The 26075-nt window shown below is 36.6% G+C and overlaps 2 protein-coding genes across 3 annotated transcripts; one reads left to right on the forward strand and one right to left on the reverse strand.

Annotated features, from left to right (window-relative positions):
• Positions 1–692: 692 nt before the first annotated feature.
• Positions 693–6114, reverse strand: LOC132148838 (protein SCO1 homolog, mitochondrial). Its single transcript, XM_059557575.1, has 7 exons — positions 5751–6114; positions 2625–2738; positions 2181–2271; positions 1871–2068; positions 1626–1718; positions 1420–1535; positions 693–1060 (listed from the first exon to the last, which is right to left on the reverse strand). The coding sequence occupies exons 1-7, from the start codon at positions 5919–5921 to the stop codon at positions 926–928; spliced, it is 918 nt and encodes a 305-aa protein (XP_059413558.1). The 5' UTR covers positions 5922–6114; the 3' UTR covers positions 693–925.
• Positions 6115–6493: 379 nt separating this feature from the next.
• On the forward strand, positions 6494–25542 carry tbl3 (transducin beta like 3). 2 transcript variants are annotated; one of them, XM_059557577.1, is made up of 25 exons: positions 6494–6660; positions 6805–6856; positions 6958–7053; positions 7710–7757; positions 7831–7972; positions 8294–8378; positions 8469–8639; positions 8716–8791; positions 8944–9040; positions 10874–11085; positions 11174–11315; positions 12713–12771; positions 12888–12994; positions 14758–14893; positions 17937–18167; positions 20082–20152; positions 20325–20481; positions 21727–21785; positions 22665–22768; positions 23214–23285; positions 23363–23521; positions 23625–23718; positions 24949–25039; positions 25073–25317; positions 25372–25542. In XM_059557577.1, exons 1-24 carry the CDS (start codon positions 6629–6631, stop codon positions 25286–25288), a joined length of 2709 nt encoding a protein of 902 aa, XP_059413560.1. In that variant the 5' UTR covers positions 6494–6628; the 3' UTR covers positions 25289–25317; positions 25372–25542. The 2 variants fall into 2 exon arrangements, with proteins under 2 accessions (XP_059413560.1, XP_059413559.1); XM_059557576.1 differs by lacking the exons at positions 24949–25039; positions 25073–25317; positions 25372–25542 and having other exon boundaries at positions 23625–23748.
• Positions 25543–26075: the final 533 nt, after the last annotated feature.

A 26075-nucleotide genomic window follows, 5' to 3' on the forward strand; every position in this document is an offset into this window, starting at 1 on the left:
TTGGCTCTATGTTAAAGCAGCTAGCACTCAGACAACACCAACCACTGCTTGAAGCAATGTATGCATAAGTCAGTATAAATGTGTTATTGCAATTAATAATGACACAATAATTTTGGCACAGAGCATTAATGACTTGTTTAAGACTTGAAGTTAAGGACTTGCAGCTTGTACATGTACAGCATTGTTAACTAATTTGATCAATGCTTCTACAATGCACCCCCTTGGACTTAAGGATCTATCTGCATTCTGTGCAGTTTTGAGATATTGAACTTCAAAGTTTTTGTATTGCATATAGCAAAAATGAAATGGGGAACAAGTTTGAGGTCCAAAACATATTCTAAATGTACAATATCTAAACCCTTTTAAATGGGGATTATTGGAACAAGTCGAATGCAGTTGTTTGTCCTTCATTGTGATTGATGGAAGACTTGTTGACTAGTCACACTTCAGTCTAGTGTTGAGTCAAACAATGGTGAAACATGCTTTTGTGTGGTAAAAAGATGCATTGAAGGTGAATGGTCTGTCAATCTGTCAGATGCAAACATTTTGCCTACAAATGGTTCATTTGAAAGCCTTCACCCAGGTAATAAATGTAAATTATAAAATGTATATACATTTTGAATTTATTTAATGGTATAATTTGTGATGCAACATGTAATACACTATTCATCAACACAGTGCATTACAAAATATCAATCAAAACATACTTTATTGAAGTTGAATCCTTTGAATTTCATTATTGTATATGGAAATGAATAACAAAGATCAATAAAAGTTACTGTGTTGGGCTGAAGAAAAATGGGGAATGCTTAAAAAACATTTAATCAGAGTTGCACCTCATAAATAAACCCCATTTCACAGAGCAATGACGATGCTGTGAGACAGAAATAAGCACTCAGTCGTTGTTGAAGCAGTGCCCTTTGACTTATTTCCCATGTTTGTACTTCCTCATGTGGGATGCAATGGATGATGAGATCTCAGCAGATTTCTTGTTCTGTCCAAAATACTCTAGAAACTGGCCATCAGGTCCCACCAGGTACATTATGATGGTGTGATCAACCTGAAATTACAGGACAATTCTATACATGCGGAGTAAAGGCTTGTGAGATTATTAGAAATTAATTAAACGTATAGTTCACCCAAAAAAATAAAAATTCGGTCATCCCTTATTCACCCAAAAGATACTTTGAAGAATGTTGGTAACCAAACAGCTGAAAGTACTCATTGGCTTCCATGGTCTTTTTTCCCATACTGTGGTACTCAATGGCCACCATCAGCTGTTTGGTTACAAACATCCTTTAAAATATCTTTTGGGTGAGTAAAAGATGACAGAATTTTAATTTTTGGGTAAACTATCCCAAAAACAACCTTCTTCTGTCAGGTTGTTACATTACTTTACATTCTGTGGTATATGCTCACAATGTAGTCGTTGTCTTCATCTTTGGGGCCCTGGCTGTAGTACACTCTGTAGGCTCTGGACACTTGCTCAATCTGGGCAGTTGTGCCTGTCAGACCGATCAGCTTGGGGGAAAACTCTGTGCATGTGAGATGTTGAAACTGTAAATGACGAGGAATCATATCACAGCATTCGGTGAGTGTAGAGTGATAAAGATGATCCTGCTCACCTTTGACATAGTCTGCCAGTGCTTCTGGTGTGTCTCTATCAGGATCAATGGTGATGAGAATCGGTGTTATGTCTGGAAGTGTTTTAATTCTATCTGTGATGGAAAAGTAACAGGTTTTGCTTGAACATGGTTCTTGTACTGTTTTTCTGTATGATAAATGCCACTTGTGTGATTTTTAATCTGATGTAATAATAATTATAATAACATTAATAAATAATAAAAAAGAAAATGAAATGCCACATTACCAATCTCATCAACAGCCTCAATCATTTTCTCCAGTTCATCAGGACAGATGTCTGGACAGTGTGTGAACCCGAAATAGATCAGCAGCCACTGGCCAAGGAAATCCTCACTCTTTGTGGGTTTATTGTTGTGGTCGACGAGTGAGAATGGACCTCCAAGAGACGCTTTCCCCATCGACTTTGTTCTTTCTTTCTCAATCACTACAACACCAAAAACACTTTCATGATAATAACTCCTTCTTTATGACCTGGAACGTTTGTATATGATAAGTGTGCCAAAACAATCACTTATGCATGCTGTTCGTGTTCTTACTTTCCTCTTTTTCTCTCTTGAAGTATTTCATCCCTAGAAGAAGACCTCCTCCCAACGCAAATGTGATAGCAAGAGATTTCCATGTAACTGGCTATGGAACAGAGAAATGTTGAACAAATTTGTGAAACGCCTAATTTACTCAGCATCAAATCTGCATATCAGAATGATTTCTGAAGGATCATGTGACTGATGACTGGAGGAATGATGCTGAAAATTCAGCTTTGATCACAGCAATAAATTACACTTTAAAATGTATTCAAATATATGAAAATCACAATACCATTGGCAATATTACCATGCATAATAATGCATTTGTTTGACTACACTACTTTATTCTTATTATGGACCCTTTTATCTAAACCCTGGGGAACCAATAACCTTTCAGTCACCAATCCTGATCTTCCAGCAGAGAGTTGCAGTGCTAGTGCTGTAAATGAAGCTTACACCGCTCTTCTTGTTGCTGGATTGGTCTCTTTTAGATGAGGGCGGTGGAGGCAGAGTGGACAGTGTCCGAATGTTCAGAAGGGACACACGTGGTGCTGTCCTACATGTCCTAAACTGAAGAAGAAGGTCACACAGAATCAATGGAGATGCTGGAGGAGCAGACACAGATACATACAAACATCATTTATAAAAGGGACACAATTTTGACCAATGGTTTCAAAACGAGGGCCCAATAGTGGGCTTCATCACACTTTTAAGGGCCTACAGGATGATTTTAAATTGTTTAATTTAATTAAAAATAAAATTAACATAGAAAACAAAATGCTTTCGTTGGAATTATAGCAGAACATACCAATGGAAATGTTGTTGTTATTGTTGTGTTGAAAAACAGGGGGCCCTGAAGTCAAAAAGGTTTAGGACCACTGATTTAGACAATACAGGTGCATCTCAATAAATTAGAAATGTCATGGAAAAGTTCATTTATTTCAGTAATTCAACTCAAATTGTGAAACTAACGTATTAAATAAATTCAATGCACACAGACTGAAATGGTTTAAGTCTTTGGTTCTAAACCATACCTGGTTTGATGATTTTGGCTCACATTTAACAAAAACCCACCAATTCAAGTATTCTAATCTCAACAAATTAGAATACTTCATAAGACCAATAAATAAAAAACATTTTTAGTCAATTGTTGGCCTTCTGGAAAGTATGTTCATTTACTGTACATATACTCAATACTTGGTAGGGGCTCCTTTTGATTTAATTACTGCCTCAGTTCAGCGTGGCATGGAGGTGATCAGTTTGTGGCACTGCTGAGGTGGTATGGAAGCCATGAGGTCCCATTTATAAACGTTACATACACACAAAATGGGCATAGAAACATGCGTAGGCAATTTTCCATGCACATATCGTGATTTATAAAAAATAAACTTGGTGTAAATATGTACGCACCGTACGGACATTCTAGACCATGTGTACACACTCTTTTTCATGGAGTGAGAAAAGTAATGAAGTTAACAAGGATTTTACACCGTTTTCATGTCGATATACACATTTACATGAAATACTCCACAGAGGTCAGAGGTCGAACGGTCCATTGTCCAGTATAGGACCAATGATGATAGCTTACTGTACAACCGCAGCTGCACGGGGGTGTTGATGTCGTCTGAAGGCATCTCCACAACATAATAAAAAATACCACTCTATTTGAAGGACAGAACTAGGAGAAAACAGTAAGATTTGCACGTTTTCTTTTTAAAATACTTTGTCTGTGACTTGCAGAGTCAGACGGTTGAATTTACACTGCAATAAATATGGGCTTGTCTGTTTCCACTTAAAATAGCTAAACGATGTTCATCAGCAAAACTGCATACATTTAATTTGATTTGAATTGTTTAAAACAATATATCTGAGAACCTTATGGATATTTTCATATATTTATCATAAAACATAAGGATCCTAGATAATTTTAGTGATACAAAATGTATGTGTATGCCACAAATGGCAATATAGTCCCCATCTCATATTTCCTTAATGTCTCTGTGTTAAACATGGTGTCACGTGCATGTGAATACACATGTAAATGATATGCAGATGAGGTTATGCATAGTAAAACAAGGTGTTGTAATCTCTATATATGGTGATTTCGGGGAGGAGATGAGGTGGAGATGCACGTACGCACTATCTTCCCCTGACTGGGATTTATTGCACAGGTTCTGTTCAAAATCTAGCATTTGTGCCTACGTACACTTTTAGGATTAAATCTATGGAGAGTTTTATAAATGAGACCCCAGGTTTCTTTGACCGTGGCCTTCAGATCATCTGCATTTTTTGGTCTCTTGTTTCTCATTTTCCTCTTGACAATAGCCCATAGATTCTCTCTGGGGTTCAGGTTTGGTGAGTTTGCAGGCCAGTCAAGCACACCAACACCATGGTCATTTAACCAACTTTTGGTGCTTTTGGCAGTGTGGGCAGGTGCCAAATCCTGCTGGAAAATGAAATCAGCATCTTCAAAAAAGCTGGTCAGCAGAAGGAAGCATGAAGTGCTCCAAGATTTCTTGGTAAATGGGTGCAGTGACTTTTCAGTGGGTTTTCAAAAAACACAATGGACCAACACCAGCAGATGACATTGCACCCCAAATCATCACAGACTGTGGAAACTTAACACTGGACTTCAAGCAACTTGGGCTATGAGCTTCTCCACACTTCTCCAGACTTTAGGACCTTGGTTTCCAAATGAAACACAAAACTTGCTATCCTCTGAAAAGAGGACTTTGGACCACTGGGCAACAGTCCATTTCTTCTTCCCAGGTAAGACACCTCTGACGTCGTCTGTGGTACAGGAGAGGCTTAACAAGAGGAATACGACAACTGTAGCCAAATTCCTTGACACTTCTGTGTGTGGTGGCTCTTGATGCCTTGACCCCAGCCTCAGTGCTTTCCTTGTGAAGTTTACTCAAATTCTTGAATCGATTTTGCTTGACAATTCTCATAAGGCTGCTGTTCTCTCGGTTGGTTGTGTGTTTTTTCCTTCCACTCAACTTTCTGATAACATGCTTGGATACAGCACTCTGTGAACAGCCAGCTTCTTTGGCAATGAATATTTGTAGCACACCCTCCTTGGGAAGGGGATCAATGATTGTCTTCTGGACAACTGTCAGATCAGAAGTCTTCCCCATGATTGTGTAGCCTAGTGAACCAAACTGAGAAACCATTTTGAAGGCTCAGGAAACCTTTGCAGGTGTTTTGAGTTGATTAGATGATTGGCATGTCACAATATTCTAATTTGTTGCGAATTGGTGGGTTTTTTTGTAAATGTGAGCCAAAATCATCACAATTAAAAGAACCAAAGACTTGTGCATTTGATTTATTTAATACACAAGTTTCACAATTTGAGTTGAAATACTGAAATAAATGAACTTTCCACGACATTATAATTTATTGAGATGCACCTGTATGTTGCAGTGACCTTCCATTTAAAGATGTTATAAGAATTAACACATTTAAATGAATATAAAAAAATGCTTCAAATTAAACAGACAACACTTTAGTCACACTACTTACTTTACACATAAAACCTTAGATATATATGTGTTATTATTTATGAAACAGCCAGTGACCTACCAGTGTGTTGGTGTGTGACAGCACTGCACGTGCGTGCGCTGATCTCGACACACTGCAGGGACTTCGGACATTATAACACTGACTGACACATATCGACCTGAACGTCTGGCATCTTAAACTTTTTAAACTTAATGCTCCTGCTAAACCCGCAGAGCTGAGAGCTAACATCATGCGTCCTCAACGCGGAAGTACGTGACTCTCGGTTTACACAACCTACCGCTGCACAGAAGACGCATACAAACGACTGACCCCGAGTCAGCTGTTAAGACTCGAGAAGCGAACTCAACATAGCAACGGCGATCAGACTGACTCGAACTGATCTGAGGTCAGCTATGAAAGAAGGGAAACAGAAGGCGGATATCACGTGTGGTTACCTCACTTCTTCGCTTCCTATTTGCGTGCATGGAGAAAATTGTGACATCTAGCGCTTAAAAACTTTTTTAAAAAATGAAGGGGGAAAAACGAAGTGGAGCTGAAAGATTGCATTTTTTTTTTCAAATATATATATTTTAAACATTTGCGCTTATGAACGTAAAATCTGAATAGACAGTATGCTTTAAAAACACTTTCTCCGGTACCAAACAATAATAGTGTAATGATATTAACTATTTTATGTAATTATAGGTTAATGACATTATTATTATTATTATTATTATTATTATTATTATTATTATTATTATTATACAAATATATTTCTAGTTTGCCACTAGATGCCACTGGAGCTTGCGTTTTAGTGTTTACGTCATATTCGTGCGACACTTGCATGAACACATGCACCATGCGTGTAAAATATAGCGGTTTGTGAAATAATACTCATGCTTTTAATAATAACTATAGTCGTTCACGGGAAGGTACACACACACACATTGTAGGTTGTCATGGCTGGGAACACGCTTCTGTTTAAGTCAAAGTAAGTGTGGTTTTCTTCGTTTTCGGCCTTTCTCAGTAGGAAAGATTGTTTTTTAAACGTGCAGAACTTCCAGTGACGAGTTGAGATTACTGTTAACTATCTTATTTAATTACAAGTTAACGATCATCTCATCTGTTTGTTTAGTTATGCAGTCTCCAGCAAAATAGAGCCGTTCTATAAGGGAGGAAAAGTGCAGGTAAGTTCATCATTTAGTACTTGAAAACATATATTATTATCATGTCTGTGAATTACAGCTGTTATATCTGCATATTGTACTTGTTTTGTTCCTCCGTCCAGATAAGTCACGATGAGCTGTACATATTTTGCACATGTGGTCCAAAAGTCAACATTTTACAGATCGATACAGGAAAAATCATCCATAGCATTGAGCAGGTCAGTGTCTTACAGTTTCTTCATCTGTGGACAAACACTTAAAAAAACACTTTAGTTTGTCTAAAAAACATTAAATGAACACCCATCACAGGATAACTTTTGTCTTTTATTTCTAACTAATAAATGCATTATTTAATGAATTAATAAGTTGGCAGTATTGCAAAAATAATGAAATGGTTTAGGAGTGTTTAGATCTTTTTTCTTTTTTTCTTCTGTTTTTCAGTTTTGCTTCCGTAAAACGTCTTCTATCAGACTAGTGGAAATACACATTTAGGTGTTTATTTTATTACACTTTATCGATTTGCTCCTGCAGATTTAAAGGCCATTAATGAACTAAAAGGCCATTTAAGTGCACTTAAAGAGAGACACTTTCGTGACTATGTTACTTGTAGCTAGTAGAATGTCTAAAGTGAACTTAAAGTGTAATTATAAAATCATCAACCCTAAAAACAGGGTGGGTTTTGTAATAACTGCATATTGTTGTTGCATACTGTGTGTACTGACTATATGTATGTGCATATTGCACATTTTCACCTATTGAAGTCTGTGGTGTTATGTTAATTGTTTCTGCAATTTCTGCATGTGCTGTGGTGATGTGACAATGAAAGTGACTTGACTTGTTGCCTGTATTTCTCTCTTGTGTTTTCTCTGAGCAGGATGATCAAGAGGACATCACCTCGTTCTCTCTCAGTCCTGATGATGAGGTGAGGTCCTTCACTGCTTCATTTCCCCGTCTGATGTTTCTAGACTGAGGTGATTTCTGCTGTTTCTCTGCAGATGCTGGTGACGGCCAGCAGGGCTCTGCTCCTGAAGCAGTGGGACTGGAAGCAGGAGAAGTGCACTCGCTCGTGGAGGGCCATCCACAATGTGCCTGTGGCCAGCATGACCTTTGACTGCACCTCCACCCTGCTGGCTACAGGTCAGACTCAAACCAGATAAACTCTATACAATGGGTTTGGTGTCAGGCATATTGTAATAACACCGCAAAACATCATACTAAGATATGTTGATTTGAATTCTTGTTTTGAATTACTTTACTCAGCACTACCCTTGTGGAAAAGGATGCTTTAGAAAACCTTACAAAGAGTCATTATTATGGAAACAAGCACTTACATTTGCTTTTTATTTCAATATTATTACATTATCTGTAAATACTTCAGATTGGACGTAGAATGCAAGTGCACATTCAATGCCGTTTAGCGCGCTTCTCTTTCTTGAACATCTGTTTTTGCGTTCGAAGGTGGTTGTGATGGCACCATCAAGCTGTGGGATGTTGTGAAGCAGTACTGCACACACAACCTGAAAGGATCGTCTGGCGTTGTACAGTAAGAGCCTTCAGAAACCTTCTGTGAGTTTGTAACACTGGCTCAGCTGGTTGTTATGCTGTCTATACGTCTGTAACGTCTCTCTTCCAGTTTGGTTGAGTTTCATCCAGACATCAGCAGGCTGCAGCTCTTCTCTTCCTCCGTGGACTGCGGGATCCGTATCTGGGACCTGCGGACCAGCAAGTGCATCTGTGTTTTGGAGAGCCACTACAGTGCGGTCACAGCGCTGGCCTTCTCTCCTGATGGCCAAACTCTGATCAGGTAAAAAGGCAAATCCTTTGAAGAATTCAGCCATATAATGGTCCAATTTTAAGCGATTCGCTGTCTTCGTTTTCAGTTCTGGCCGAGACAAAATCTGTTTAGTTTGGGACCTGAAGAAGAAGGAGGTGAAGAGGACTGTACCTGTGTATGAGGTGAGACAATGACTGTGACTCATGAGCTAAGCATTTATCTTTATTTCACCTCAACTATGTTATATGTGTATAATGCCTTAAAAACAAGCAGATTACTCTGGAAGTACAGCATTGTAATGTTACATGGCGTTCTCTTATTTGTCGATGTTAAGGCTGTGGAAGGAGTTGTTCTTCTCCCTGGGACGACCGATTACTCTCAGATGGGTGTGAAGGGTGAAGGTGTACACTTTGTCACAGCTGGCAGTAAAGGTAAACACTGTAGTTCAAATCACAATCCACTTTAATAGAAAATGCTATAATATAAACCCATAAAAGCAGTACCGACTAGAGGTGCAACTACAGTATCAGTGTTTATTTAGTATTATTGATGTACTATTGTAATTTATATTGCTTTCGTCATATATATATATATATATATATATATATATATATACAGTGCAGACCAAAAGTTTGGAAACATTACTATTTTTAATGTTTTTGAAAGAAGTTTCTTCTGCTCAGTAAGCCTGCATTTATTTGATCAAAAATACAGAAAAAACTGTAATATTGTGAAATATTATTACAACTTAAAATAATAGTTTTCTATTTGAATATACTTTAAAAAAATAATTTATTCCTGTGATGCAAAGCTGAATTTTCAGCATCATTACTCCAGCCTTCAGTGTCACATGTAACATCCAGTCTATCACATGATCATTTAGAAATCATTCTAATATTCTGATTTATTATGAGTGTTGGAAACAGTTCTGCTGTCTAATATATTTGATCAATAAAAGGTTAAAAGGAACTGCATTTATTCAAAATAAAAAAATAAAAAATTCTAATATTATATTTTCTTTATCACTTTTTATCAATTTAACACATCCTTGCTGAATAAAAGTATTAATTTCATTAAAAAAAAAAAGAAAGAAAAAAAATTACTGACCAGTAGTGTATATTGTTATTACAAAATATTGATATTTTAAAAACATAGCTTCTTTTATTTATTTATTTATTTTTTTACTTTTTATTCCTCAAAGTATCCTAAAAAAGTATCACATGTTCTGAAAAAATATTAAGCAGCAGAACTGTTTCCAACTTTGATAATGAATCATCATATTAGAATGATTTCTAAAGGATCATGTGATAATGATCCTAAAAATTCAGCTTTGCATCACAGAAATAAATGATAATTTAAAGTATAATAAATTTAAAAACAATTATTTTAAGTTGTAATAATATTTCACAATATTACATTGTTTTTCTGTATTTTTGATCAAATAAATGCAGGCTTGATGAGCAGAAGAAACCTCTTTCAAAAACATTAAAAATAGTAATGTTTCCAAACTTTTGGTCTGTACTGTATATATATATATATATATATATATATATATATATATATATTAGCATGCAACTTTTTTTTTTTTCCCCAAACTGCATCAACACACAGCCGCCTCCCCCCAATACAAGTTATCAATACCATATTCATATTATTATTCTTTATTTAAATTAATATTGGATATTAAATTTTTATGCACATTTCCCATACTTAAAATTTTGACGTTTGCCATCATCTAAAGCTCACTTAAAACTAATCTTTCAAAAAAGAAAGATTGGCTGCATGTATAGCATTAGTAATTTAATAACTCTTTTACATATAATCTTTATCAAATCTCAAAATGATTAATATTCACATTACAACATTTTGATGCCTAAATGTACTAGTAGCAATTAAAATGTAACTTAAGGATTAATGGCTGCATGTATAGCAGTCGAATAGCTTTTCTTTAAAAAAAAAATAATAATATTACTGATTCAATCAGAACAATGAGACCATTTATATCTTATTCGAAATAAAGTTGATGCGTCTTGTTGAAATAAAAAATGCATACAGACCCTTTTAATTGATGAACATAAAAATTGTATTCATTATTAAATGTAATTTTTTAAATATGTCCAATTTGGTTATTTCTAGGCTTGTTTTTTTTGCACATTCATAAAAGAAAAAAAATCAGATAATCTAGGCGCTGTATGGTGCTTCAGTGCACTGTATATGTCGAATCATCTGTCTGGCCCTTAGTTGGTGTTCTTCTGTTTCGGCAGGTGTTCTTCGAGTGTGGGACTCCAGCTCGGCTCGCTGTGTGTTCACTCAGGTGCTGCCTGATGCTCCAGCTCTCAAAACAGAGGAGGGAGACTTAGACCCGCGCAGTCTGATGCACCTTCTGCCCATGCCACGGTCCAACAGACTGGCCACCGTCACTGCAGAGCACAACATCCTCATCTATCAGATGCCCGCGCTCACTGTACAGCAGCAGGTACTCCTTAACATCCACATTAATCACTCGAGATATATCCACAACTTCATACAAATCAGAATCTGACTGTTTTTCTCTCCTCATAAAGTTTGTCGGCTACAATGATGATATCCTGGATGTGAAGTTCCTGGGGAAGGATGACACACACCTAGTCGTGGCCACTAACAGCTCTCAGCTGAAGGTGTTTGAGTTGGCCACTAACAGCTGTCAGATTCTGTACGGACACACAGGTGAGTGAGCCACTAGAGAGCAGTGTATACTGTGTGCTTCTAGCTCAAAACTGTAATCATTAGTACTGATATCACATGACCGCACTGTTAGACCGGCAAGGGTTAATCAAGAAAAAAAGTTTTTTTGCACAAGAACCTGTATCAGTAATTTAATTTGACACTAATGAAAACACATTTCTATGCAAAAAACGCATTTGAGCGATAGAAAACACACTCTAACTAAGCTAACCAAAGCTAAAACAGAACCAGGGGCAATATAATGAACTAAAACTAGAACTGAAATAAAATAAAAATAACAACTATACAAAAAAAATTAAAGTAAAAAAACTACAACATTACTAAATCTTTCAAATTCGAGATAGAAAAATATTAAATAATAAACTAATTGAAAGTAGTAATACAAGTATCTAAAATAAATAACACTTTGATTGGAACAATAAAAAGATGAGTAGTATAAAGTTTCGTCTGGGCAGGTTGAGGAGTGTCTGTGTGTGTGTGTGTGTCTGTGTCTGTGTCTGTGTGTGTCTGTGTGTGTCTGTGTGTGTGTCTGTGTGTGTGTGTGTGTGTGTGTGTCTGTGTGTGTGTCTGTGTGTGTGTCTGTGTGTGTGTCTGTGTCTGTGTGTGCGTGTCTGTGTGTGTCTGTGTGTCTGTGTGTGTGTGTGTGTGTGTGTGTGTGTGTGTGTGCTGTTAATTCACTTCCTTGTGGTTTTCCCAAAGAGGAAATTACCATTAGATTCATATATGTAAATTAAATTCATACGAACGCCAAAACTTTGAGTGAGTGAGACAGCCTTCATGCTTCAGAGAAAGACAACACACCAGATTAGACTAAATATTCATTTTGATCAAATATTTGTTCTTCGGCGAGGTTTAAAAGGAAGTAATGTTGTTGTCAGCTAAAATGATTGGAAAAAAGCAGAAATGGAAAAAGTACTATAATACTAAAACTATTACAGAAATACAAATCAATTTAAATGTATATTTACATTTAAGTTACAGTTAAGTTACTAAAACAAATTAAACTCATGTTAAGTATTATGATAATTTAACAAAAATGCAGCTAGGCTATTGTCTGTTTGTTTGTTTGTTTTCCCTCAGTTTCGCACATTGTTTGAGGTAGTCATAATCAGGCAGAAAGTAATATGAATAGTATTCTTTATGAGCAGTGTCAGTGGGGAGGTTGATGTGTGTCAGGTTGTTTTGACAGGTCTTTTGTGTGCTTTTCTTGTTTTAATGAAAGATCCATTGTTAGTTGCATCCCGACATCCCAGGGTTGTGAAACGCATTCATTTTCTCTCTTAGAGAAAACAACAGCTGGCTTTAAACTTTAAAAAGTCTACATTGTTCACACTATCCGTGCACAGTTATCTTTAAATCATCTGAAAATCTGTCTGCAGATACCATATTATCTATTGATGTCTTCCGCAGAGGCTCCATGTTTGCAAGCTGTGCAAAGGTGATCCTTTTACTTTTTTGAGGAAAAAGATGCACTGGTGGCTTGGCACGCCATTCAAAGCCTCAGATTCTGATTGTACACTTGTAAAGATGCCGTTTATGTAACCTTTCACACAGGACAACTCATTGAGGCTGTGGAAGATGGATCTGAAGAGCGGTCAGGTGCGCTGCGTGGCTCAGGGCAGCGGTCACTCCAATGCTGTGGGCTCCATCGCCTGCTCCAGGTCTGATCTCAATTAGACAAGCAATATGAGTTCAGAAACACCTGCAGTGTGTGATCATGCTGTAGGTCTGTCCTGAAACTATTTGAAACGTTTTGCTGAACTGATTACACAGTCTGTCGCATTTAATCAATGGTTGCGACAGGCCTGATCATAATAATCTATTCTAATATAGTTCATGAAGTTTCTACTAGCTTTTTTACGACACTTTTAAACATGACCTGTCTAATCAGATTAAAGAACCAGGACTAGGACCCTATGAAAACGTGGACGGAATCACGGAATCCAGTCATAAAAACGGAATTCACAGTTTGTCACGGAATTTGATGAACAATGAATTAATTAATCAAAAGTTGGTCATTACATTTAAATCAGATTACTAAATGAACTAGTATCTGTAAATATTAAGCAGCGAAAGTCTATTTAAATATGAATCCTGAATGTTCTGCATGTCTGTGTTACTGAATGGAGCAGACACGAGGTTGCATTTATTACACACACAGAAGCACGCGTGACGCTGGCGGTGATTTCAGCATCTGTCCTCTCACTAAAAGAGGACGAAAACACATGAAGAACATCTCCAGAACTGCTCTGAGAGTCACTTCATGAGCATTTGAACGTTTGTTTTGAGGAAAACTAGTGTCATATCACATACACAGAACTGTAAAGATATTCACAGCAACCCGTCAAAATAAAAGTCCGGTTTGATTTGAAGACATTGTGCTTCTTACTGTTTTTCAGCAGAATGTACATAGCCTACTACTATTACTAAAATGAAGCAAACTATTTTTTTAAACAAATAATCACACAACATTTCTTCCATGTTTTAATTGTAATAGTAAATCCCCTTTGTTTGCCAAAAATAATAAATTTTCAATAATTAAAAGATAAATTAAATGAATGTTTTATAACCAGGAAACTGTAAAAACACAATACAGAATTTCTGAGGGAATTTACTTTAAGAAATAAATTAATACATTTCATTGTTTTATGCATTCAAATAATTAAACATGTAAAACAATAAAAAAAATATATGGTCAGGAAAAAATTAAACATTTTATATGGCCCTAAACATGTAATTTGTTACACATTTTCACATCAATTTATTAAAAGTTAAGTTTCATCATTTTAATTAATTAGACATGCTTTTCAATTAATACAGTTTAATTTAATTAATAAAAGAGAGTCAAGAAAAATTTTAATGGAAAAAATAGAATCCAGAAAAATTAAAACACAAAAAATGGAATTTGAAAAAAAATCTAACGGAATTTAGGAAAAATTAAAACGGATTTCATAGGACCCTACAGAACTATCCATGTTATAACGCTATACTGGTTTCTAATGTTTCTTACCATAATTACTTTTATTTATTTACATTTTACATTTCAAGTTTATTTATTTCAAGTGTATTTTTTTATATCAATTTTTATTCATTTTTATTTTTAGGGCATAAAGTTACAAATGAGAAATGTTGCAATGCCTGCCATAAAGTATTCAGATTTAAAACATTTCTGTTTGACTTTAACATTGAGCTCAATTAGATGGTTTTGAACTGATTTATTCATATAATTATTTCCTTTGAATATCACAAATATACAAGATGTACATTATCAATGCCTCGAATATAAATGGGAAAAACCGTGATTAACAGCAGCTTCTAAATTGTATTATTTTACATATTAAATAAGTATTTCAATAATAAAATGTAATTTTCTTTTTCTGTTTTTAGTTGTAGTTGATCATAATAACCCTGTGGCTTTACGCAGGTTAAAGAAAGGCTTCCTGGTGTCGGGCAGTCAGGACTGTACTATTAAGGTTTGGGATCTACCTGACCCTCTGCCTGATGTGGGATGTGAACCGCTCTTGATGACGGCACGACTCACAGAGAAAGCTCACGACAAGGTGGGTCACTGCCCCGTCACGTTCAGAAAGTCTCTGTTCAACTGAGTTCAACAAATGTCAGCATGCTCTTGAGTATGTCATCCTCCGGTGTTGTGAAGGATGTTAAGCTTTTTAAATATATGTATAATAATATATATGTATTTTCATTAAAGTTTTATTCATCAGACACATAAAAGAGAGATCTCAATTAGGTGTTTTTAAATTATACACTAATTACCAATAATTAAAAAATAGGAAATGTGGCAACTGACAGCAGTATTTACATATTATATTATTTTGTGAACTGTTGATAATAAATGTTATTATTTTAATAAACAGGCCTAATTTTCAAAGAACAGTATTCTGCACACACATTTTAATTAGGGCCCGAGCACTGCAGTGCAGTACCTTCTTCTTCTTCTCCGAAATGAATCGCATTTTTGAGGCCCTAAACATGCTCCAAAACTCACGAAACTTTGCACACGCATCAAGACTGGCGAAAATTTACATCTGATATAGGTTTCAGAAGTGGGTGTGGCAAAATGGCTCTATAGCGCCACCTTTTATTTTTTAACGGAGTGTGCCTCGAGCTACGTTTCACTGACATGCATGAAAGCAACATGTACACACATGTAGCAAACCATTATCTACAAAAAAAGTCTCTTGGTACAAAATCCAAAACCCAACAGGAAGTAAGTTATTTTGAATTTCCTGTACGATTTTTGTGCAGTTTTTGCCATTTCCATGCCTCGTACTTTGACGAACTCCTCCTACAGTTTTAATCGGATTGCCTTCAAATTTAGTGAGGGTCATCATAAGACCTTTGTGATGTTAAAGTGCAAAGGTTTTGAGTTTTCGTCAAGGGGTGTGTCCCTGGCGGCCTGACAAAGTTTGATGTTTTGCCATGAAACAGGAAGTTGATGTAAATCTTCCCCAAACTTCACACGTGTGATAGGTGTTCTGTCCTGAACAAACACTCATGACCAAATTCAGTTATAGTCATAGCGCCACCTGCTGGTAACAGGAAGTTACATATTAAAGGAACATATTAAAAAGTGTCAACAAGTGTTAAATAAGCTGGCATCATGCTAGATACATACTCATACATGCTAGCAACACTTAGCTAAGTGCTAAAGCATGCTACTAATGCAGTGAAAAAGGAAGTTGCTGTAACTCAGGCAAGCAATGTCCGATCTGCCCCAAACTTCACACGTTTGACAAGGGTCCTGTCCTTAATAAATCAACATGCCCATATTCGGTTATAGTCATAGCGCCACCTGCTGGCAACAGGAAGTGCCATATTTAACACTTTTATGGACTCCCTGCAAAATAATAAAAGGCATCAACAAGTGTTAAATAGGCTCGGAAAATTTTATAAGTATCCTAATACATGCGAGCAACACTTAGCTAAGTGCTTAAGCATGCTGCTAATGCAGAGAAAAAGGAAGTTGCTGTAAGTCAGGCAAGCAATGTCCTATCTGCCCCAAACTTCAAATGTTTGACCATAAACCTGTCCTGAACACATCAACATGCCCGTATTTGTTAATAGTCATAGCGCCACCTACTGGCAACAGGAAGTGATATGGTTAACACTATTATGGAGTCCTAGGAACAAATTAAAAAGTGTCAATAAGTATTAATAGGCTGGCAAAATTCTAGAACCATAATAAAACATGCTAGCAACACTTTGATAAGTGTTAAAGCATGCTACTAATGCAGTGAAAAAGGAAGCTGCTGTAACTCAGGCAAGCAATGTCTGATCTTCTCCAAACTAAACATGTGTGATAGGTGTTTTGTTCCAAACAAACACCCATGACCAAATTCAGTTATAGTCATAGTGCCACCTGCTGGTAACAGGAAGTGACCAGGTTAACACTGTTATGGAGTCCTAGGAACAAATTAAAAAGTGTCAAAAATTGTTAAATAGACTGGCAAAATTCTAGAAGAATAATAAAACATGCTAAATACATCAACATGCCCGTATTTGTTTATAGTCATAGCGCCACCTGCTGGCAACAGGAAGTGTCATGTTTAACACTTTTATGCACTATTTGAATATTTAAAACACATTAAAATATTCCATTGTGTGCTAATCATGCTATAAATATTCTCAAACATGCTAGCAACACTTCCTATGTGCTAAAGGATGCTATTAATACTATGAAACAGGAAGTTGTTGTAACTCATGCATACAATTCCCCATCTTACCCAATCATCACATGTTTTATAAGAGTACTGGCCTGAACACAACTAAAGGCCAATATTCAACTATAAGTATTGCACCGCCTGCTGGCAACACGAAATTACTTATTTTATACTAACTTAAACATGAGAAGTCTGATCTGCCCAAAACTTTCCATGTTTGGTATGAGTCCTGGCCTGAAGACATAAACATTCCAATATTCACTTATAATCATAGCGCCACCTGTTGGCAGCAGGAAATGTGGGACAAATATTTACTATTTTATAAGCATATGGCCCAACGTTCACTGTTCCTCCTATGGGCACCAGGTGGTGGTGAGCCCGGGTGCGAGGGCCCTTTTATCGCTGCTTGCAGCTTTATTTTTTCATTATATCTGTATACCATTCAAATGTTTGGGATTGGTAAGATTTGTTCAATGCTTTTGAAAGAAGTCTCTTATGCTCACCGAGGCTGCAATTATTTGATCAAAATGCAGTAAGACAGTAATATTGTGAAATATTATTGCTATTTAAAATAACTGTTTACTGTTATGATATATTTTAAAATGTAATTTATTGCTGTGATGTTAAAGCTGAATTTTCAGCATCATTCCTCCAGTCTTCAGTGTCACATGAAATCTGAAAATAAAATAAGCATTATCAAAAATAAGCATTTAATTAAAATAGAAATCCGTATTTACATTATACTTGTCTTTAATGTAACTTTTGATTAATTTAATGTATCCTTGCTGAATACGTTAATCTTAAAAAAAAAGTATAAGTATAGTGTTGATACTTTTAATCCATTACTCCCCAGTTTGTTATTTTATTTCTCGTCATCTTCTCTTCTGTTGTCCTGTCTCGTCCTCATGTGATCCTGAAGGATGTGAACAGTGTGACCATCTCTCCCAATGACAAGCTGCTGGCCTCTGGCTCCCAGGATCGCACGGCCAAACTCTGGTCGCTGGCTGATTTGAGTCTGTTAGGCATCTTCAGAGGTCATAGTCGAGGGGTCTGGTGTGTTCAGTTCTCTCCTGTGGACCAGGTCCTGGCCACGGCCTCAGCGGACGGCTCCATCAAAATCTGGAGCATTCAAGACTTCAGCTGCCTCAAGGTGAGTTACACAAAAACTTGTTTAAAGAGCTGTTCAGGCAAGTTTGATATGTGGATTTTAGAAAATAGTTTTCCAATTAGGATTAAAAAACATATTTATATTAAATAGCTACAAGACATAAACCAAGCCAAGCAGGTGAATCATGTGATCACTAACTTTTAATTTAAAGCAAAAAAAAACTTTTCTGACAAAAAGTTATAGGACTGTAAACTTACAGTTTTAATGAGGGAAAGAACTACAGTACTATGTAGCATTGTGACAGTCAACTTTAAAATGATGAGGAAATATTGTTTTAACAGTGTTGATTATGTGAATGGGGGAAAAAAAAACATTTTAAGTTTATTGCAAAGTATGCACATATATACAAATATTTAAAGGAACACTCCAGGTTTTTTTTTTTTTTTTATTAGCTAATTTTCCAACTCCCCTAGAGTTGAACAGTTGAGTTTTACCATTTTCAAATTCAATTCAATTCAAGTTTATTTTTATAGCACTTTTTACGATACAAATCGTTACAAAGCAACTTTACAGAAAATTTAGTTTCTACAATATTTAGTAGTATCTTATAAGTGGTGACTGTCAGTTTGTGTGCATATGACCGGATTTTTCTGAAAAATTAATACAAGACATAGTCAACCAGTCGATGAATACTATTAACAGTTATTATTAAATGATGCAATCACACTTGTAGCAATATTTGTTAGTTCTGTATGTTGTTTCCATTCAGTCGATCTCCAGGTCTGGTGGAAGCACTTTTAACTTAGCTTAGCATAGATCATTGAATCGGATTAGACCGTTAGCATCTCGTTCAAAAATGACTGGGACTATTTTCAGGTGCTGCATAATATCACTGTGCCTGCTGCACCGGTGGTACGGTAGCAGAGTTTCTTGATTATTACGCCGGAATGAGAGTATAGTTCACAGCCATATCGGCCTAGAAAATCACAACTTTTCATTTTCTGTCGGTCTTAGTACATGATGTAACTACAGAAGAGTCAAGTTTTAAATAGGAAAAATATAGAAACGTTTTGGTCATTTTTGAGCGAGATGCTAACTAATCCGATTCAATGATCTGTGCTAAACTAAGCTAAAAGTGCTACCGCCAGACCTAGAGATTGACTGAATGGATTCGAAAATGGTAAAACTCAGCTGTTTAAATCAGGAAAAGGGACTCCACTGTTTAACTCAATAGGAAAATGATTCTCTGATTGGTGGAGATGTTTGCAGAATTATGGGTAATGTAGTGTTTCACCAGGAATTCTGCTGTTAAACATGATAATTTAAAAATGGATTGAAATACTACAGACAGATGGCTTTAACAAAAGCATATAACACCGATTCACAACCTTGTAGCTCACAGTAGGTCTGCCTTTAAAGGTTCATAAGTTATCATTAAAAACCAGTTCCCTTATGGAGATTATTAATGGGATTTTTATTTGCAAAACCAGACTGTTATGCTATGTAGTTTTATCTGGAGAACATAATATGGCTTGACAACCTCTCACAATATCTTCACATCGTAGTGATGAGTGTTGCATGGGCAAATCTGATTTAGTTAAACATGAAACCGCATTCGCTGTCAATTTATATTTCAACAGTTTCATCTGTTTCCAACAAAATGCGAAGATGGGATTTGACTGTATCTGATTTAGTGGTAAAATGAGTGCGGAATACTGTAATGGTTCCAAAAAGTAACAAGGCTTAGTGGTATTATTTAAAAGCAAATGGTTTTTCACATGCACTGATGAATCAATGGAGACCAGGAACATGTATTAGTTACAGGGTACATTATTGATTTTGTGTTGACTTCACTGTGAGAAACCGTACTGTATTTTAATCGCTGCAAGTAAACATTTGCATTCTGTTCAAAGCCATGAAGTAGATTCTGAGGATTTCCGTGTTTTACCTCCGCAGACGTTCGAGGGACATGATGCCTCTGTGCTAAAGATCATCTTTGTCAGTCGAGGAACTCAACTCGTGTCTAGGTAGACTATGTGCTTCCTTATACATTTTCTGACAGCGATCCAAATGCACTAATAAAACTTTCACTTTTATTATTATGAGCGTGTTTTTTATGATGTGTAGTCTTTTCCAGCACACTATTTCAACCAAACATTGGCTCTAGTAACCCGAATCTCTTTCTCTGTCATTCTTCAGTGGTTCTGATGGACTTGTTAAGTTGTGGACCATAAAAACAAACGAGTGTGTGAAAACGTTCGATGCTCACCAGGACAAAGTGTGGGCTCTGCACGGCAGCAGCAGAGACGAGCTGATGGTGACGGGGTCAGCTGACTCCACCATCTCTCTGTGGAAGGTCAGTCTGCTGATGGACACTGTGCAGTCAGTTTCAGCTCAGACTCAGATGTGCTGGAGCACTGTTAAACACGGGAATGTGAAGTGCAACAGTGCAAACTCTTGGTATTTGCTGTATGTTTGCACATCTGATCTGAGACGGCCAATCATCAATGCACCCCTTACCAGGAGAAAAGGCTCATTGTTTTACACTGTGGCACTGTTCATTAAGATGAATATGTTCTACTTCCTTATATATCTGGATTCTTATGCACTAAAAGTTGGGGTCTGTAGGATTTTCTTTTTTGTTTTTGGTAAAGAAATTAATACTTCTATTCAGCAAGGATGTATTAATTTGATCAAAAATAGAGACATTTATAATGTTACAAAAGATTTTTTTCAAATAGATGTCTTTTGTTTGTTTTTTTAACTCTTTATTAATCAAAGAATCCTGGGGAAAACTTGTTTAGGAGAACTTGATTCATCCGTTTGGTTTTTGATTGGGCCTGCAATATAATTAAATCTTCAGACACATCAAGAGAGAGAGAAAAAAGCACTTTCAGAGAAAGATAATGGTTTTCTTTTTAATAATGTGCTATGAAAATTGTGTGCAATTAACTTCGCAACACAAACAAAACAAAAAACATTTGGGCTGTTAATGATTTACAAATTCTGACTAGTAACATTATGTTGTCTGGTTGACTCACATAAAAGTTTGTGTATATGGCCAAGTAGGTCAGAAGGTTACCGTGATCTATCCATGTTGAATACACATGCATGCATGATTTAATGCTCTCGTTACGTGTTGATTCCAGTCCTAATGATGGTGGCAGATGTGAAATTAAAACAGTTGTCTAATGAGTGCTGGTGCTCACAACAGCAGTCTGTGTTAACTTAACACTGCTTCTTTTACAATTGCATATAGAACAAATGATTGCAATCTCACAACTGGATGTTCATTTAATACATCTTTAGATAATGCACTTTAAATAACCAAAAGTATCAACATGCCGCCTCCTAATTATCAAGCTATTTTTTACTACACCCATTACTGTGTGAAACCTGATACTGATTTATAGTATCTTTCTCCCAAAGTGAAATGAATAGTTGTCCTTAGTGCACAAATAATACTTTTCAATCCAGCAACAAAACATTTCTATTCATAGCTTATGGTTGCTGTGTTTTTGTTTTCATTGTGCATCCATACTCCAAGGTTTCAGTGCATTAGTTTGTTTCTGTTTCTCATTGTCTTTCTCTTTCCTGTAAGGATGTGACTGAAGTGGAGCTGGCAGAAGAGCAGGCCAAACAAGAAGACCAGGTCCTTAAGTAAGTCACTGCCCACATCGCAATTTGTAGCAATCAAATCCAGTGAGCCGTGTAGACATTTGATTAAAGACTGACCAGACTGGATGCCAAAACATTTTGCCAAGCTAAGCAAACTAGTAGCCAAGTTCTGTCTCTTAAATCTTTCTTCTCTGATAACTGAATCCTGATGTTGACACATTGTGTCTTGAACCGTTAAAGCAATTTACTTTCACCTGATCTGATTCCATCTCTACTGCTCGTGATGCATCGTAGCTTAAACATGAACATTTTCAGGACTTGTTATGGTCATATTAATTAAAAGTGTCCTTTTCCAATATTAAAGGCATAATTCACCCCAAAATGAAAATTCACCGTCATGTAGCTCCAAACGCAAATGTACAAAGATATACTGAATGACATCTGAGAGCGTTCATTAAAAGTCCACAAGAACTTTCACATTTCACGGAGTTCAAAAAGACGTCATTAAAAGAAATCCACATGGGTTGAGCAGTTTAATCCAAGTCTCATGAAGAGGCACATTCACTTTATACGATGAAGGCTCGTATCCACATATAAACATTGATCAACACACATGCAAAGAGCTCATCAAATATGCTGAATAGAAACCCAACTGTACATGCAGAAGCCACTCAGTTCATTTGGATTACATTTATGATGTCGACGCTACAAAACAGAAATCACTCATGTTTTATTAAAATAGCTTTGTGGTTTGAAGGTTTTATGTTTTTAAATGATGCCTGATTTTTCATTTTTGGGTGAACCTTCCCTTTTAGATAATCATTTTTGAAAGGATCGTCTCGTACTGTTGTCTGTCATTCTGAAACTAAATGTCAGAAGCATGTCGTGTGAGCGTTTCTGGGTTTTGTGGTGTATTCACAGGCAGCAGGAGCTGTCCAATTTACTTCATGAGAAGAAGTATGTGAAGGCTCTGGGTATCGCTATCTCTCTGGATCAGCCGCACACTGCATTACGAGTCATCAGAGGTGCTTTCTGTCATTTCTCTGCATTAACTCACCATGCCTGCTTTACTTTCCAACCACATTGATTTTAAACGGGCACTTTTGTTTTCTGTTTTTTTTTCACGGAATTGAATGTCGTAACTCTAACTCTAGCTAATTTCAGATGGTGACTTATGATTGTGTAAGAGGATGTCTGGGGAGTTATTTCTCATTGTCTTGTATTTGAATAAGGTTATTTTAACCACAGCCGTGTGTAAACAGAGTATGACAGGTGTAATCAACAGCACTCCTTCAGAAATTCCAGCGTTGCTCTTAAGCTCTACCTGTCAAACCCTGTTTTTGCTGTAAACAATTTCAGATCATTTCCAAACACATGTAGATCACCTGTCATGATTAATCCCAAAAAATATATATGTAATAATTTAGGAATCTATCAAAAACTGTCAAATGACACTTCAACCCTCAACAGAGATTCGCCAGCAGGAGGACGGGATGCAGGAGCTAGAAAAGACCCTCCTGAAACTCCGTCAGGATCAGAAAGGTAGCCGTCGTGTGCTGGTGCTCAGCGTTCGCTCACAGGTTATTATTGTTTGTGTGACTGATGTGTGTTGTGTCCAGCGTCGGTGCTGCGCTACTCTGTGGTGTGGAACACTAACTCCCGCAGCTGTCTGGATGCTCAGGCCGTCCTCCAGGTGCTGCTCACACACCTGAGCCCAGACGAAATCCTGCAGTACCAGGGCACTCGTGCTCATCTCGAGGGACTCATACCCTACACGGGTGGGGGTTTATTTCTATTACAGCTGAGCCATGATGAACATAAGAAATTACGATTGCATTGAAATATAGTGTAATAAATGTGATTGTTTCTCGCCTCCTGCAGAGAGACACATGCAGCGGATTGGCCGTCTTCTGCAGGCCTCAATGTTTCTCGATTATATGTGGCAGAAGATGCGTGTTACAGGTGGTGTTGACAGGTAAAGTATTATTACTTAGGTAAACGTCCTGGTATTGTATTCATTCATTTCTGTTAAGGGAAGCATCTGTATTACTATTGTTCAGGGTTAATGATCTGAACAAACTCCTAACTATGAATATTAAACTAAAATATTAAACCGTTTGAGTCATAAAAATGAATGATCCGCAACCTAGCAGACGTCGTACAATGTCAGAAATCCCACCCAGAGTTGGAGGTATGACTCTAAATAAATAACGTTTTTACCCGAACACCACAGTAAATTGTCACGTACAACATTCAGTTATTTGAAAAGTTATTTCCTCGGTTGACCCATCTATAGTTCTGTAGAATTACACTAGTCACCGCTTAATTACTATCTTTCAGGAAGTGGGTTTAAATAAATAGAGTGCACCCAGATTTCCTTTTAAGAAATGTTAAACATTTCTTTCACCTATTAAAGATTCAGTCAGTAAACATCTTATTGAGTCCTTATTAAACATCGGCTAACTTTCCTTTGCTGTTGTTGACATTGGCTTGCTCTCTTTGGAGTGCGCACGATAGAAGAGCTGTGTGAAGTTTCTCCAATTGTTGATGTTTTTCCTGTGTAGGAAATTATGAATGCTCAAAGATAAAATAGGGATTGAGTTGAACACTTTTAGAACTCTGCTCAAAGCAAAAATCAAAGCCTGCAGCATCTGTTTGAAGTCTGAATGGAACGCACTTATATGTAAATAAAATGATTTCTGCACTAAATCAGCAGAAACTCCTTTACATTGCTGCAGATTTTTGAACGGTCAGAACGGATGTCATTACTCGTGCCTCACAGCAGTCGACTGATGTTTGGTATCAGCAGACACGCAACATTAGTAATAAAAAAACCATGGGACGTTAATATGCCTGAAAGTGTTGAAACACCCAGGTTATTGGGAAAAAAAAAATAGTTTCATGCCAGAACAAATATGGGGTATGTTGACAAAGTTTTAAATGTGCACTACCATTCAGAAGTTTTGGGTCAGTCAAGATGCATTAAATTGACTTTAAAGACATTTATAATGTTAAAAAAGTTGTCCGTTTCAACAAATGCAATTCTGCAGGAATAAATATTTTTTTAATAAATTCAAATGTAAAAGTTAATTTAAATTGTAAAAATATTTCATAATATGTTTTTATTTTAATAATATGATGCAGTTTTTACGTGCTCGAACGGTGTGGTTCCCCGGTCACCTGTTGGTCTGCTGGTTTTCTCTAGTATGAACTTAAATGATGATGATGAGATGGACACCAGCCCTCAATCCATCTTCATCATAGACAAGCAACCAGTGGAGATGACAGACAATCCAGTATCTCAGCGGCAGAAGCAAGCAGATGAAGAGGAAGAGGAAGATCTGGAGCAGGATTCAGAGGAAATAGAGGAGCTCCTCGATGAAGATGACAGTGTGAGCACATCTAAAAGCGCTCATGTGAGCAACATGAAACCGAACGGAGTGAACCGTGTCGAAGATGGAGGTCAGGTGTCCAGTGAGGAGAGCGAAGATGAGGACGATGTCATGGAGATGACTGACCCCTTCAAAACAGCAACTGTAAGGTGATTGGCTGCTGTAGCTGTCAGTCATCATGAGTCTGTTATTTAGTAGCTTGCTGAACTGATGAATTTTCTGATTCATCAACGCAGCGTCGCTTTGACATAAACAGAGGTGTCCTGTTTGTATCTCCACACCAACTGCAGAATAATCTGGAGTGTTTTGTTATGTACTTGTTTTGTCCTTCTTCAAATTAGACCGTGTTCATATCTAGTGAAGAAGAAGAATGCATTTTATACTCGTTCATGTGTTTGAAATCATGAAGATTCCCGGTTTAATACATCTGAAAAAGCAAAAAAAAAATTGTATTTATAGTAATTTTGCAATTATTTGAAAGTCACTGGGCAACATTTATAAATCGGAATAAATGTTCGAATTAAACAACTAAAAGGATGATTTGTTTTTTTTACATTTTAAATACTATACATTTTAGTGAATGATGGTATATATTTTAAAACAAATAAAGTGTTTTCATTCTGTGCTTTTGTATTTTTTAATTCATTTTTACTTCCGTTTCTTGATAAAAGTGTCTTCTGTGGTGATCGAGAAAGTGGCGTCCACAGGACTTGATCCCTTTATCATCTCAATCCTAGAATATCACTGAACTTCTAGCACCATCCAACAACCGTTTCCAAAAACTCTCTTCATGCTCTTAGTATAATAGTGTGCATTCAGTCCTGTTTTTTTACCAGCTTCGGTTCTCCTGAAACATTTCTGCAAGCGTTGTTCCATGTGTGCTTGAAACAGTATTGAATGTTGGACATCTCACCGTGCCGTAAGCATTAGATACACCAAG

Source organism: Carassius carassius, chromosome 9 (genome assembly GCF_963082965.1).
Source record: "Carassius carassius chromosome 9, fCarCar2.1, whole genome shotgun sequence".
Lineage (NCBI taxonomy): Eukaryota > Metazoa > Chordata > Actinopteri > Cypriniformes > Cyprinidae > Carassius > Carassius carassius.

Bases quoted from the DNA above. Each gene is read 5' to 3' on its own strand.
- LOC132148838 (XM_059557575.1), bottom strand. From the start codon at position 5,921: ATGATGTTAGCTCTCAGCTCTGCGGGTTTAGCAGGAGCATTAAGTTTA. The intron at 2,739-5,750 runs GTAGGTCACTGG...CTTCTTCTTCAG, and splicing joins TGTCACACACCAACACACTG to TTTAGGACATGTAGGACAGC. The intron at 2,272-2,624 runs GTAAGCTTCATT...TCTGTTCCATAG, and splicing joins CCAGCAACAAGAAGAGCGGT to CCAGTTACATGGAAATCTCT.
- tbl3 (XM_059557577.1), top strand. From the start codon at position 6,629: ATGGCTGGGAACACGCTTCTGTTTAAGTCAAA. The intron at 6,661-6,804 runs GTAAGTGTGGTT...CTGTTTGTTTAG, and splicing joins ACGCTTCTGTTTAAGTCAAA to TTATGCAGTCTCCAGCAAAA. The intron at 7,973-8,293 runs GTCAGACTCAAA...TTGCGTTCGAAG, and splicing joins CTCCACCCTGCTGGCTACAG to GTGGTTGTGATGGCACCATC.